Below are 15,410 nucleotides of genomic sequence, written 5' to 3' on the forward strand. Positions count from 1 at the left end.
AAGAAAAAGCCAGGTCTGGAATGAAAGGATGAGGGGGAGACAGTGAATGATAATGAGAACTTGACTACACGAGGGAGGGAAAGACCTGGCAGGCTCACATTCCCCAGGCTGCAATGGCAGTTTTCCTAGCAGGGACGCTAAGGACGGCCTGAGGGTCAGGACTGGGGCTCAGGGCCCAGGTTGGAGGAGATCAAGGACGCGGCCCGAGGCCAGGTCCTCGCTGCACGACCATGCCAAGGCCGCCAGGGTCTGCGTGTTGAGCCCCTTCCTGGGGGCCCCCAAAGGCTGGTCCGGGTGGGGCCCGCAGGAGCCGGCCCTCCTCCGTGGGAGGCTCCGACTGGTCCTTATCCCCTCCTGGGTACAGCCGCGCCTCGGGAACCCCGAGGGACCCACGCCCGCTCGGAGGCGGGGAGTGCAGTGGACGTGAGAGCTGGCCGAGCCCGCGAGCACCCCACCCCGCGGGGCGCCGAGGGGGACGCCCGGTCTGGATGGCTCCTCTCTGGCCGCCCGGCCCTGCGCCCGCAGTCTGGGGCTCAATGCCCCCTTCTGGAAAATGGGCACAGTTGTGTTTTGTGTTGATTGTAGGAGGCCCGGCTACAGGGAGGAGGGGGTGGGGGGCGGTGCGCCGCTCCCAGGCGGGAGATGACCCTCTAGCGCCACCGCGTGGCCGAGGGAGCGCATGGAGCCCGGCCGGAGGGGATGGGGATTGCAGACTTCCCAACCACTGCAAACTGGGAACCACCACAAGGGTTTTCGAAGGGAGCAGCCAGCCAGGGACGCCGGAGTTTGGCGAACTGGTGTAATATTAAAGTAATGGCGGCTAGCAACTATTGAAGGTTTGTTACGAGGCAAACACTGTGCTTAACACTTCTAGTCCTTTTCTCTTGTAAACTCGTATTAATCTTTTTTTTTTAATTAATTAACTTATTTATTTTTGGCTGCGTTGGGTTTTCGTTGCTGTGCGCGGGCTTTCTCTAGTTGTGGTGAGCGGGGGGGGGGGGGGGGCTACTTTTTGTTGCGGTGCGCGGGCTTCTTATCGCGGTGGCTTCTCTTGTTGCGCAGCACGGGATCTAGGGTGCGCAGGCTCAATAGTTGTGGCGCACGGGCTTCGTTGCTCCGCGGCATGTGGGATCCTCCCGGACCAGGGCTCGAACCCGTGTCCCCTGCACTGGCAGACGGACCCTCAACCACTGCGCCACCAGGGAAGCCCTCTTATTAGTCTTTGAAGCGGGTACTATTATTATTCCCATCTCACAGAGGAGGAAACTGAGGTTTAGAGAGAAGTCCACACTTGATGGAGAGAGCAGACCCATCACAACCCCCAATATTTTACAAGCTAGAGACTTGGAAATGTGGAGAGAATGTCTCAGTTTTCGGTGGAACTGAAATAATCAGGGCTTTGAAGGCCCCCCCCCCCCAGTATGCAGCTTACTCCTGTGTCCCTGCTCCTGAGAGTGGCCTCTGCCTCTCCCTCTATTTTATAAAGAATGGTATCTGTAACCACAAAGGTCAGAAGCCAAAGGACAGAGCTTTTCTTCTCTGATATCCAGGAGCCTTGGCAGAGGAATGTGCTTTGGGGCTTGAGAATCAGAGACAGAGGAAAGCTGAGCATCCTGGAAGGGTGGGAAAAATCCTACATTACAGAAGGCCTGGGTTCCAGGCCCTGCTCTGCTTCCAACTGGCTATGTGATCTTGGGCAAGTCCCTTCTCTTCTCTGGGCCTCAGTTTCCCTCCTGTACAATGTACATTCTTCTAGATGATCTAATAATCCCTTTCCTTCCCCCCACCCCCGGCCTTCCTAACCCTCTCCACACCATCCCTGCCCAAACTGGCTCTGACATTACGGAAGCAGCCCTGAACTGAGGTTGAAGGTCGCAGGTGGGAGTTGTGACCCATCTCTGAGTTTCCTCCTGAGTTCTCGGCCCTGACACTAGGCCCTCGCAGGGCATCTGGCCTTGGCAGCTCAGGGCCATCAGAGGGGAGAAAAGCCCTGTGCCTCTGAGAAAGGCCTCTGGGGGCCCTGCATTGTGATGACCTCATCCACTCTGTGACATCATCCTCTCTCCCACCCCCACTCCTCCCTGATCAACTGCTCTGCAAACAACCATCAGTCTGAATCCCAAAGGCCTGAGAAAGTCTGTTCTCCAGTACCTGCTGCAGATCTTCTGCCTCAGCCAGCAAGAGGCGCCATGAAATTGGAGTTCACCGAGAAAAACTACAACAGCTTCGTGCTTCAGAACCTGAACAAACAGAGGAAGCGCAAAGAGTACTGGGACATGGCCCTGACTGTGGACCACCATGTCTTCTTTGCACATCGCAACGTGCTGGCCGCGGTCTCTCCACTGGTGAAGAGTCTCATCTCCAACCACGACATGAAGACCACTGATGAGCTCTTTATCACCATTGACCCCAACTACCTGAGTCCGACCACGGTGGACCAGCTCCTGGACTACTTCTACAGCGGAAGGGTGGTAATCTCAGAGAAGAATGTGGAGGAGCTGCTTCGTGGGGCCCAGTATTTCAACACACCACGCCTTCGAATTCACTGCAGTGACTTCCTGATTAAGTCCATCCGCCGTGCCAACTGCTTGCGCTACCTCTTCTTGGCTGAGTTTTTTGAGCTCAAAGAGATATCAGACTTGGCCTACTCTGGCATTCGCGACAACTTCCACTACTGGGCCAGTCCTGAGGCCTCCATGCAGTTCATGCGCTGTCCACCTGTCATCTTCAGCCGCCTGCTCCGAGATGAAAACTTGCATGTGCTCAATGAGGACCAGGCTCTCAATGCACTCATCAATTGGGTATACTTCCGGAAGGATGAGCGGGAGAAGTATTTCAAGAAGTTCTTCAATTACATCAATCTTAATGCTGTCTCCAACAAGACGCTGATGTCTGCCAGCAACAAGCTGACGGGCATGGAGGACAGCTCAGCCCACGCAACCCTGATTGAGAGTGTCCTTGTGGACCGCAGGCAGGAGAGGCCAACCAGCCTGCTGAGCTACCAGCGGAAAGGGGCCCTGCTTGATTCGGTGGTCATCCTAGGTGGCCAAAAGGCCCACGGCAAGTTCAACGATGGAGTGTTTGCTTATATCATTCAGGAGAACCTGTGGTTGAAGCTCTCAGAAATGCCCTATCGGGCAGCAGCACTTAGTGCCACCTCTGCTGGTCGCTACATCTACATCTCTGGTGGTACCACTGAGCAGATTTCAGGGCTGAAGACGGCTTGGCGGTATGACATGGATGACAACTCCTGGACCAAGTTGCCCGACCTGCCAATTGGGCTTGTCTTCCACACCATGGTGACCTGCGGGGGGACAGTGTACTCAGTGGGTGGGAGCATTGCCCCAAGGAGGTATGTCTCTAACATCTATCGCTATGATGAGCGCAAGGAGGCCTGGTACCTGGCAGGGAAGATGAGCATCCCTATGGACGGCACAGCCGTGATCACCAAGGGTGACCGGAACCTGTACATTGTCACTGGGCGGTGCTTGGTTAAGGGCTACATCTCCCGGGTCGGGGTGGTGGACTGCTTTGACACCAACTCTGGGGACGTGGTCCAGTGTATCACCTTCCCCATTGAGTTCAACCACCGGCCCCTGCTCTCTTTTCATCAGGACAACATCCTCTGCGTGTACAGCCACCGGCAGAGTGTGGAAATCAACCTGCAGAAGATAAAGGCCAACAAGACAACTACCTTAGTGCCTCTCTTGCCCAACAACTGCCCCTTGGATGTGTCCCATGCTATATGCTCCATTGGAGACAACAAGGTGTTTGTATGTGGAGGTGTCACCACAGCCAGTGATGTCCAGACAAAGGACTACACCATCAGTCCAAACGCCTACATGCTGGACCAAAACGCAGGTGAGTGGAAGACCCTGGCCCCCCCACCAGAGGCCCTGGACTGTCCTGCCTGCTGTCTAGCCAAGCTACCTTGCAAGATTCTTCAAAGGATTTAAATGGCTTTTTAAGTGGGAGAATAAGTAAATGCATTATTATTCACAATTTAATGAGAGCGAGAAAGAGAAGAAGATGGCCTGTTGGTTCCTTCTTAGTCTTTGTTTGGCCCTAAAGGTGGAGATGCTGGGCTACAGCTACCCCCAGTGGGGGGAAATTCACGGCCACTCTGTCACTGGAGGGATCCAAGCTGAGGCTGGAAGAGTCCCTGATGTGTGGGATCAAGGCATCTCCTGGGTAGTGGCTCCCAGTAGGTGGAAATTCAGGGCTACTCCGTCACTGGAGAGATCCAAGCAGAGACTGGAAGGGAATCCCTGGTGGGTGAGATTGAGGCATCTCCCAGGCACTGGCCAAGGTGATGTCTGGAAGGCCCCCTATTCTATACCCCTGTAGTCACCTTGCGGGCATCTGCTAGACTGACAGTTAAAGAATTTACTTAGAGTTGTGAAGCCTCAGACTCCTCCAACACTCACTTCCCTTGAGTCTGCCTAGGAAGGCAGGGGAGGGCCAATCTCAGGTCTGGGAGAGGAGCCTCCCGGACTGGGGAGAGGGAAGGCAGTGTGAGCCAGGCTCAGGGATGCGGGCAAAGGGAGTGGGGTTGGGATGGGAGGGGAGGCAGGGTTACTTGGCTGTTGTGTTTGGCCACGCAGCTATGGTGTGTTTGTGTCTCATTTGTGGGAAAGTTGGGGGTTTACTTACAATTGTTTCCAGTAAACAAGGTTCATTGGGAACTTTCTCCAGGAATACAAGTTCTGAGGAGCTGGGGGTGGAAGAGAGGTGAGTAATGCGAGAGAAAAAGGAAACTGCATCTCTGTTGGAGAGAAGATTGGCAATAAGGTGACGGGATGAGAGACAGGATGGTGTAGCAGTTAGGGGTCTGGACACTGGGGACAGATGGCCTGGTTCAAATACCAGTTCCATCACTTACTGGGTAATCCTGGGAAAGCTATTGACATCTCTGTGCCTTAGTTCCCTTATCTGTAAAAGGGGGACAATAAGAGCGCCTACCTAACAGGGTGATGTGATGTGCAAAATGCCTAGGACAGTCCCTGGCATATATTAAAGTGCTGTGGGAGTACTTTTTAAAAAGAAAAAAAAGAGGAGTGAGGCAAGGGTCTAGGTTCTTGGGTCTTTATATTAAGTTAGGTTCCATAAAATGTTCTTTGAGACTCCCTACCTCAAAGTCTTAGTGAGCTCTCCTCAATTCTAACTCCCTCTTACCTTTCATTCGTGTACTTGCGTATAATCCTCAACAGTTTAGAAGAAACTGACTCAACGATGGACGTCCTCGAACACTATATATAATCCTCATTCACCCATTCACTCGTTCATTCATGAATTTACTTGTCCACTCATCAATTCACACACACACACAAACACACACACACACACCAGTCACTGAGGCCTCTCTGTGCAGGTCCCTGTGCCAGTGTGTATTACACTTACAGCATGGCTCATTTTGGACTCACTACATACATAAAGCCCCACAAAGCTAGTGGCGACTGTATTATACAGTGCAGGATACTTTACATATCCTCATGGTTCAAATCTGCTCCATCCCCTGCCTTTTCCCACTCAGTCCTACTCCACCTGCCTCGAAGCATCTTCCTGACTTCGCTGACAGGTGGCCTCCCTCTTCAAAGCCTACCCCTCTGCCCAAGTCTTACTTTCCTCCTTGCAGGCCAGGACTTTGGACGTCACAGCTGACACGCTATCCCCTGGAACTTCTCCCACATTTCTCACTTCTCCAATCCTGGGCAGCCCCCGCCTCTGCTCACTTCATTGCGTCCCCCAGCTGGAAGAACAAGGTCTTAGAGACCCACGCAGCTAAGCCCAGCTGCCCCGTCAGCACCCCAGCAGGCTTGGCTGACCCCAGAGTCACGTCTTATGACACCAGATGCCATTCCCTAGTGCTGATTCTCCAACCTTCTCTGGTGTCCTGGGGCCCGGCCCTTCCTTTCTCTTTCTTCTCAGCCACTTACCTCTCATTCTGCCACCAGAACTCCAAAGAAATAGAGGTCAAGTTACCTAGCACCATAAACAATCCGTTATCCCCCAGAGCTTCTGCTTCTTTTCTGCACCTCAGAGGAAGAGGTGTCCTTCCATGATTCAAAGCTGACCCCTCCCTGTCTCTCTTTTTTTTTAAAATAAATTTATTTATTTTAATTTTTATTTATTTATTTTTGGCTGCGTTGGGTCTTCGTTGCTGCGCGCGGGCTTTCTCTAGTTGCGGCGAGCAGGGACTACTCTTGTTGTGGTGCGCGGGCTTCTCATTGCGGTGGCTTCTCTTGTTGCGGAGCACGGGCTCTAGGCACGCGGGCTTCAGTAGTTGTGGCTCATGGGCTCAGTAGTTGTGCACGGGCTCAGTAGTTGTGGCGCACAGGCTTAGTTGCTCCGTGGCATGTGGGATCTTCCCGGACCAGGGCTCGAACCCGTGTCCCCTGCATTGACAGGCGGATTCTTATACCACTACGCCACCAGGGAAGCCCCCCTCCCTGTCTCTCCATTCTGTGACCTCACAACTTTTCAGGCTCCCCAGTGCCCATCTCTCTCCACATCCCCTTCCTGATGTCTTCTCTTCATCCCGTAAAGGTTCTCCTAACAAGGTTCTCCTTCTCTGAAAACAAACCCTCCTCAGTTCTGAGGTCCGCCTCTTGCTATCAGTGCATATCTCTCCTCAGCTGAGCTTCCTAAATGTTGCTTCTGCTCTCTGGCTCCACACCAATCTCTAACCCACTCAGTCTGGCTTCTGTTCCCACCAAGCCACCAAACTGTCTCCTGATGACACTGTCCTCTGTCTTTTTCTCAGCATTCTTTCTTTTCCTTGCAGTACTGGACAGTATTGGGCACTCCCATCTGCAGCAGAATCACTAGAGTGCTTGCTAAAATGGGAGATGTTTAGCATAGTGGGATTATAATTTGATATATTAACCAATGTGGCCTTTCCTTCCTCCTTCCCACATTAAAATTAGAGCATGAGGCTGAAGCATCAGGGTTTATCACCTTGAGGAGGCTGACACAGCTGAATGTAGGAATCAGAGTCCAATTCTTTTGTTGCTAGGGGAACTTTAGCAATTCATAGCAGAGATTATGGTCTTGAAAGACATGACTTTTGTACTGCAATCCAGGTCTTCAAACTGGGGTACATGAAGTCTTTCCAAGGGAAATTCAGACATTCATAGTTTTAAGGGAATCAGTTTCCAGATCCTCAACTTTTTCCTAAAATTGATCTGAGAATACACCTATGGTGGAGATTTCATTCTAGCTCCCTTTTCCCATCTTCCCTTTCAAAATTATCTGTCAAACATTTTACATACACACACACAGAGCAAACTTTAACCATCCCAAATCTTCCCAGGATGCACTTCCCCGGATGCCACATAAGGGTATAAACTGGTGTCAGTGAAGTGTCGGCAAAGACTCCTTTCATCAAGACACCAATATCCAAAGAAGGGTTTATTGTATTTTTCTGGCTTTTCTAGACAGTGTTTCTGCTAAGGTGTGAAATCTGGTGTTAGAAACTGGGGTATTTTGGTCCAAGTTGGGTTTTTCAGAAATGTTAAATAGCACAATGGTACGATGACATATTTTTAAAAGCTTTATTGAGGTGTAATTCACATACTACAATTCACCCATTTAAAGTGTAGAATTCAATGGCTTTTATATATTCACAGAGTTGTACAATCATTGCCACAATCAATTTTAGAACATTTTCATTGCTCCAAAAAGAAACCTTGTACCCCTTACCTGTAACACTCCAACTCCCTCATTTTCCCAGCCCTAGGCAAGCACTAACCTACTTTCTGTCTCTATGGATTAGCCTATTCTAGACATTTCATATAAAATACGACCTTTTTTCTAGCTCTCACTTAGCATAAGGTTTTCAAGGGTCATCCATGTTGTGGCATGTGCCAGTACTTCATTCCTTCTTACAGCTGAATACTATTCCATTGTGAGGTTATACCACATTTTATGTATCCGTTTATCAGTTAGTTGATGGACATTTGGGTTGTTTCCACTTCTTGGCTATAAGAATAGTGCTCTATGAACATTTGTGTACAAGGTTTTGTGTTCACATATGTTTTCATTTCTCTTGGGTATATACATGGGAATAGAATTTTTAGATCAAATTTTAACTCTATGTTTAACCATTTGAGGAACTGCCAGACTGTTTCCCAGAGGAGCTGCATCATTTTACATTCCCACCTACAATGTATTAGGGTTCTAATTTTTTAGTGATTTTTTTTTTTTTTTTGCGGTACGTGGGCCTCTCACTGTTGTGGCCTCTCCCGTTGTGGAGCACAGGCTCCGGGCGCACAGGCTCAGCGGCCATGGCTCACGGGCCCAGCCGTTCTGCGGCATGTGGGATCTTCCCGGACTGGGGCACGAACCCGTGTCCCCTGCATCGGCAGGCTGACTCTCAACCACTGCGCCACCAGGGAAGCCCTCACCAGCACTTTTTATTATCTGTCTTCCCAAATATAGTCATCCTAGTGGGAGAAAGTAACATCTCATTGTGGTTTTGATTTGTATTGCCCTGATGTCTAATGATGCTGGGTATCTTTTCAGGGGCTTATTTTTGATTACAGTTGTTTAATAACCTTGCCTCTTCTGTGCTCAACTGTTAGGAGAGAAAGTATTACTCTTGAGGAAGAGTTCTGTGAAGTCGAAACAAAGATAGCATGGCTCAGAAACATGACAGTTGTAGTGCATTATTTCATTCAGTCCACAGAATCATGACAAGTCTCTATGTATTATTTCATTCAGGCCACAGAATCATGACAAGTCTCTATGCCTTCCTACCTAGCCATCTATCTTAGAATATTTAAGATTTTAAAAAGTATGTTAGAAAATATCCACTACCAAGCATGTCCTCTCTGCATTTTCACCATTCTCAGTATTAAGAAAGCACTCCCATTCTCCTGGGTCTATTTGCATATTTGGTAGCATTTAAAGGATGACATAAAAAGTTCCACATTTACTTACTTTTTAAAAAAATTTTTTTAAAATTTATTATTTAATTAATTTATTTTGGGCTGCATTGGGTTTTCGTCGCTGTGCGCGGGCTTCTCATTGCGGTGGCTTCTCTTGTTGCAGGGCGGGCTCCAGGCACGCGGGCTTCAGTAGTTGTGGCTCATGGGCTCAATAATTGTGGCTCGCGGGCTCTACAGTGCGCTCAATAGTTGTGGCTCGCGGGCTCTACAGTGCAAGCTCTGTAGTTGTGGCACACGGGCTTAGTTGCTCCGTGGCATGTGGGATCTTTCCGGACCAGGGCTCGAACCCATGTCCCCTGCATTGGCAGGTGAATTCTTAACCACTGCACCACCAGGGAAGTCCCCCATGTTTACTTTCAAAAGAACAGTGTTACATCTTTGAGCAAAAGTAAATATATCAACTGTAAGTTAGAATGCTTATTGGGAATTCCTTGGCACTCCAGTGGTTAGGACTCCGCCCTTTCACTGCTGAGGGCCCGGGTTCAATCCCTGGTCGGTGAACTGAGATCCCTCAAGTGTGCAGCATGGCCAAAAAACTTACAATTAAAATTTAAAAAATCAAAACAATATTTGGGACTTCCCTAGTGGTCCAGTGGTTAAGACTCTGTGCTTCCACTGCCGGGGGCATGGGTCTGATCCCTGGTCGGGAAACTAAGATCCCACATGCCGTGCAGTGTGGCCAAAAATAAATTTAAAAAATTTTATTATTAGAATGCTTTATTCAGACTTGTAAGAAACATTTAAAACCTTTTTTATTAGGGATATAACACACATAGAAAAGTGAAAATACATAATTGTATAGCTTAACGAATTTAAATATCCATGTAACCACTATTGAGTTCAAGAAATAGAATATTGCCAATACCTCAAAAGTCTCCTATGTGGCCCCCTTCCTGATTATATCCCTTCTCTCCCCTCTGACCTTTATGATAATGCCTTCCTTGCTTTTCTATATAGTTTACCATCTAAGTAAGCCTTTCTAATAAACAGATTAGTTTAGCCTGTCCTTGAAGTTTACATAAGAGAATTGTACAGTGTGAATTATTTTGTGTCTGGCTTCTTTCAGTCAAATTGTTTTCACAGTTGATCCATGTTGTTATGTAGGTGTAGTTCTTCCCATCCCTCTTCTGTATAGTTTTCTGTCATATGAACGTATCCTTTCATTTATCCAGTTTCCTGTTGATGGACATCTGGGTTGTTTCCAGTTTGGACAATTACAGGCAATGCTATTCTTGTAAATGTATCTTGGTGCACGTGTACTCAAGTTCATCTGGGACATATACCTAGCAGTGGAATTGCTGTCTTCATTTCTAGATAATGCCAAACTATTTTGCAAAGTGATTGTGCCAATTTACATTGCCATCAGCAGTACATGAGAAGTCCTGTTGTTTCTACATGCTTGCCAGTACTTGGTATTGTCCGACTTTTATTATCGCCGATCAGATTATGAAGTATTATCTCCATGCAGTTTTAATTTGCATTCTCTTGATTGATAATTATAGGTTAAGCACCTTTTAATGTTTATTGGACATTTGGATTTCCTCTTTTGTGAAATCTTTGCTTTTTTCTATTTGGTTGACTATTTTCTCTTTTTGACTTGTTGGAATTCTTAATATATACTGGATATGAGTCCTTTACCAGTTTCAAATGTGGTAAATATCTTCTTCCACTCTGTGGCTTGCCCTTTCACTCATAATGGTATATTTTAATTTTAGTTAGTCTGATTTGTCTTTTCATTTTTAGTTACTGCTCGTGATACTTGAGGAAACCATTCTCTACCCAGAGGACACGAATATCCCATATGGATATATAATTGTCCCAGTACCAATTTTCCCACTTCTCTGCAGTGCCACCTTCGTTGTAAATCACATGTCCATACGTGGGTGGACATGCTTATGAGCTCTCTTATTCCATTAGTCTATCCGTCTGACCTTATGCCAATACCACAGCCTCCATTTCTATAGCTTTAACATATCCTATACAGTTTAGAATTCATTTGTCAAGATCCCCCCCAAAAAAACTTTTGGGATTTTGGTTGTGATTGCAATGAATTTACAGATCAATTTAGGAAATTTTCATATATTTAGAATATCAGTTTTTAAAATTCACGGACTTGGTATGTTTCCATTTTGGTGAGCCTTCTTTAATTCCTCTTAAAGTTTTATACTTTGTAGAGGTCTTACACAACTTTTGTTAGATTTATTCCTAGGTACTTGATGTTTTAAAATTAACAAATATTATTAAAATATATATAGTTATGTATATTATATTCTTTTAAAAATACATAGTATTCTTTTAAAAATCCATTTCCTCTTTTTATAGTCTATAGAAATACAGTTGATTTCTGTATATTCATTATGTATTTAGCAGATTGTAGGAGATGTTTAGATATTCTAGATGTGAGCCCTTTATCAGTTGTACATGTGGTAAATATCTTCTCTCCGCTCAATATGAATCACAGCTCTAAATGTAAAATGTAAAACTACAAAACTTCTGGAAGAAAACATGGACAAAATCTTTGTAACTGGGGGTTAAGCAAAGATTTCTTAAATATGACACCAAAAGCATGATCCATTTAAAAATTGGTAAATTGGACCTCATCAAAATGAAAAACTTTTGCTCTGGGAAAGGCACTGTTAAGGGGATGAAAAGACAAGCCACATATTGAAGAAAATATTTGCAAATCACCTATCTGGCAAAGGACTTGCATCCAGAATATAGAAAGAATTTGTAATAATTTATTTGGAGATATTTCCATAGTTTCCATATACACAATTATATCATGTATAAATAATGACTTGGTTTTTTTTAAGGAAGTTCCCTCTATTCCAAGTTGCTAAAAGATTTTATTGTGATAGATGTTGAATTATCAAATATTTTTCTGAATCTATTGAAATGAGCATGTATTTTCCTTGTTTTAGGACAATTCACTTTTATTAATTTGTCAATGTAAAACCATCCATCCATTCCTGGGATAAACCTAACTTGCCTATGACATATTACATATATATTTTTATATAAAATACAATATACATTTATATAATTATTAGCCTCAGTAATTATATAATTTCTTTAAAATATTACCAGATTCCATCCACTATATATTCACTCAGGTTTTTATTTGTAAAGTTATCATATGGAGCTATTATAAACGGTATTTTCAATTTTTTAGTTTCTAATAATACACTGCTAGTACTATATAGAAATACAATTGATTTTTGTGTGTCGACCATATACCTTGCAACTTTGCTAAACTCACTTATTTTAGGAGTTTATTGGGTAGATTTCTTGAAATTTTCTATGTAGACAATCATGTCATCTACAAATAAGGACACACTTATTTCTTCCTCTCTAATCTGTATGCCTTTTATGTCTTTTTCTTGTCTTGCTGTGCTGGCTAGGACTTCCAGTACAATGTTGAATAGGAATGATGAGTGGGAACATCCTTGACTTATCCCTGATCCTAGGGGGAGAGCATTCAGTCTTTCACCATTAAATAGGTTTTTCATAGATGTCCTTTATCAGGCTGAGGAAGTTCTGCTCCATTCCTAGTTTGCTGAGATTTTATAAAAAATGAATGTTGAATTTTGTCAAATATTTTTTCTGTGTGAATTAATATAATTATGTGAGTTTTAGTCATTAGACTGTGAATGTGGTGGATTACAATGATTTATTTTGCAAATATTGAACCAGCTTTGCATCCTGGGATAAGCTACATTTTGTCATGATATATTGTTCTTTTTATATGTTGCTAGATTCAGTTTGCTAACATTCTGTAGGATTTTTGCATCTCTGTTCTTAGGGGATGTTGATCTACAGTTTTCTTTTCTTTTTTGGTACTACCTTTGTCTACTTTTGGCATCAGAGTAATGCTTGCCCCATAAAATGAGTTGGGAAGTGCTCCTTTTTCTCTCTCTCTCTTTTTAAAAACTTTTTATTGAAATATAGTTGATTTACGATATTGTGTATTTCTCTCTTTTTTCTTTCCCCTGGAGACATTGTGTAGAATTTGTCTTACTCTTTTAAATATTTAGTTGAACTGGCCAGCAATGCCATCTGGTCTGGAGGTTTATTTTCATGAAAGGTTTTAAGCTACAAATTCAATTTCTTAGATAGTTATAGGACTATTTAGGGTATCTATGTCATCTTTGGTGAGTTTGAGTAGCTTATGGCTTTCAGGAATTTGTCCATTTCACTTAAATTGTCAAATTTATGTGCATGGAGTTGTTCATAATATTCTCTTATTATCCTTTTAATGTTTGCCAGGCCTTTCATTCTGTGACAGTGGTAATTTATGTCCTCTATCTTTTCTTGCCAGTCTTGCGAGAGATTTATTGAATTTTTTCAAAGAGCCAGCTTTTAATTTCATTAATTTTCTATTTTTCAGTTTTCAGTTTTATGGGTTTATACTCTTATTATTTCTTTCTTTCTGCTTGCTTTGAGTTTATTTTGCTCTTCTTTTTCTAGTTTCTTAGGTGGAAACTTAGATTAGTTACTTGAGACCTCTCTTCTTTTCGAATATAAGCATTTAATACTATAAATTTCACTCTAAAAACTACATCCCACAAATTCTATATGTTGTATTTTCACTTATTCAGTTCAAAATATTTTCCAATTCCCCTTGAGACTTTGAGTTATTTAGAAGTGTGTTGTTTAATTTCCAAAGGTTTGGAATTTTCCTAATATCGCTCTGTTTGCGATATCTACATTAATTCCATTACAATCAGAGAACATACATTGTACTTTTTCCAACTATAATTGTGGATTTGTGTTTCTCCTTTCACTTCTGTCACTTTTTGCTTCATGTATTTTGAGATTGTTGTTGCTTTACATACATATTTAGAATTGTAATGTTTTCTTGGTGAATTGATCCTTTTATCATTATGTAATATATGCCTTTATCCTTTGTAATTCTCCTTGCTTTGAGTCTACTTTGTCTGACATGAGTGTTTGCATGATATATCTTTTTTCATCATTTTATTTTGAATCTATCTATATTATTATATTTGAAGTGAGTTTCTTATAGGCAGAATAAAATTGGTTCCTGTTTTGTTATTCGTTCTAACCACCTCTGGTTTTTTTTCCATTGGTGTGTTTAAAATACATTTAATGCAATTGATCGATACATTTGGATTTAGGTCTTTTTATTTTTTCCCCCTTTTCCCTCTTTCATTCATCTGCCTTCCTTTGGGTTATTTGAAAAATTTTTTAGTATCCCATCTTAATTTATTGTGTTTTGACTATATCTCTTTGTATAAAGGCTTTATGGTTGCTTTAGGGATTACAATGTACATACTGAACTTAGTAGTCTTTAAAATTTTTTTTTATTTTATATTGGAGTATGGTTGATTTATAATGCTGTGTTACTTTCAGGTGTACAGCAAAGTGATTCAGTTATACATATACATATATTTTATTCTTTTTCAGATTCTTTTCCCATTTAGGTTATTACATAATATTGAGTAGAGTTCCCTGTGCTATATAGTAGGTCCTTGTTGATTATCTGTTTTATATATAGTACTGTGTATATGTTAATCCCAAACTCCTTATTTATTCCTCCCTCCCACCTTTCCCAATAGTCTTTTTTAAATTAATACTTTCCTACTTCAAGTGGAATATAAAAACCTTACTGCCATATAGATCCTTTTACTTCCCTTCTTTATATTATAGTTGTCTTATATATTACACCTACAAACACTGAAAACCCCATCAGACACTGTTGTTTTTTTGCTTTCAAATATCAAGCATATTTTAAAAAACTCAAGAGAAAAATAATAATCTGTTGTATGTACCTAGATATTTATCATTTCTGTCACTCTTTCTTCATTCCTGATGTTTCAAGTTTCCTTTTGGTGTCATTTCCCTTTTCTCTGAAAAACTTTCATTAGCACTTCTTTTGGAACATGTCAGCTGGCCATGAATTCTCTTACTTTTCCTCCTGAGAATGACTTTATCTTTATGAAATCTTCATGAAATCTTCACTGAAGGTGAAATATTCTCACTGGATATAAAATTCTAGCTTGATAGTTCTTTTTTCCAAAAATGTTGTGCCACTTCCTCTGGCCTTCATGGTTTCTGATGAGAATTCAACATTCATTCAAATCATTGTTCCCTTTTCAGTAATGTGTTATTTTTGTCTGGCTGCTTTCAAGATTTTTTATTTTCTTTAGCTTTCAGCTGTTTTATCATGAGTCTAGATATAAATTTCTTTGGCTTTATTTTGTTTGGGATTCACTGAGCTTTTTGAATCTGTAGATTTATGTCTTTGCCAAATTTGGCGAGTTTTCAGCTCTTATTATTTCAAATAGTTTTTCCAGCTCTGCACCCTTTCTCTTTCTAGGAGTCTGATGGAACAAATGTTGGACTTTTTGTTGTGGTTCCACAAGTCCCTGGGGCTCTTGTCAGCTTTTTTCTTTTCTTCCCTCACTGTTCAGACTAATATCTACTGATCAATCTTCATGT

At 43.1% G+C, this 15,410-nt stretch overlaps 1 protein-coding gene across 1 annotated transcript; it reads left to right on the top strand.

Moving 5' to 3' along the window:
- Positions 1-1,019: 1,019 nt before the first annotated feature.
- On the top strand, positions 1,020-4,047 carry CCIN (calicin). Its single transcript, XM_004271426.3, has one exon. The coding sequence runs from the start codon at positions 2,190-2,192 to the stop codon at positions 3,954-3,956; it is 1,767 nt and encodes a 588-aa protein (XP_004271474.1). The 5' UTR covers positions 1,020-2,189; the 3' UTR covers positions 3,957-4,047.
- Positions 4,048-15,410: the final 11,363 nt, after the last annotated feature.

This window comes from Orcinus orca, chromosome 6 (genome assembly GCF_937001465.1).
Source record: "Orcinus orca chromosome 6, mOrcOrc1.1, whole genome shotgun sequence".
In the NCBI taxonomy this organism is placed as follows: Eukaryota; Metazoa; Chordata; class Mammalia; order Artiodactyla; family Delphinidae; genus Orcinus; species Orcinus orca.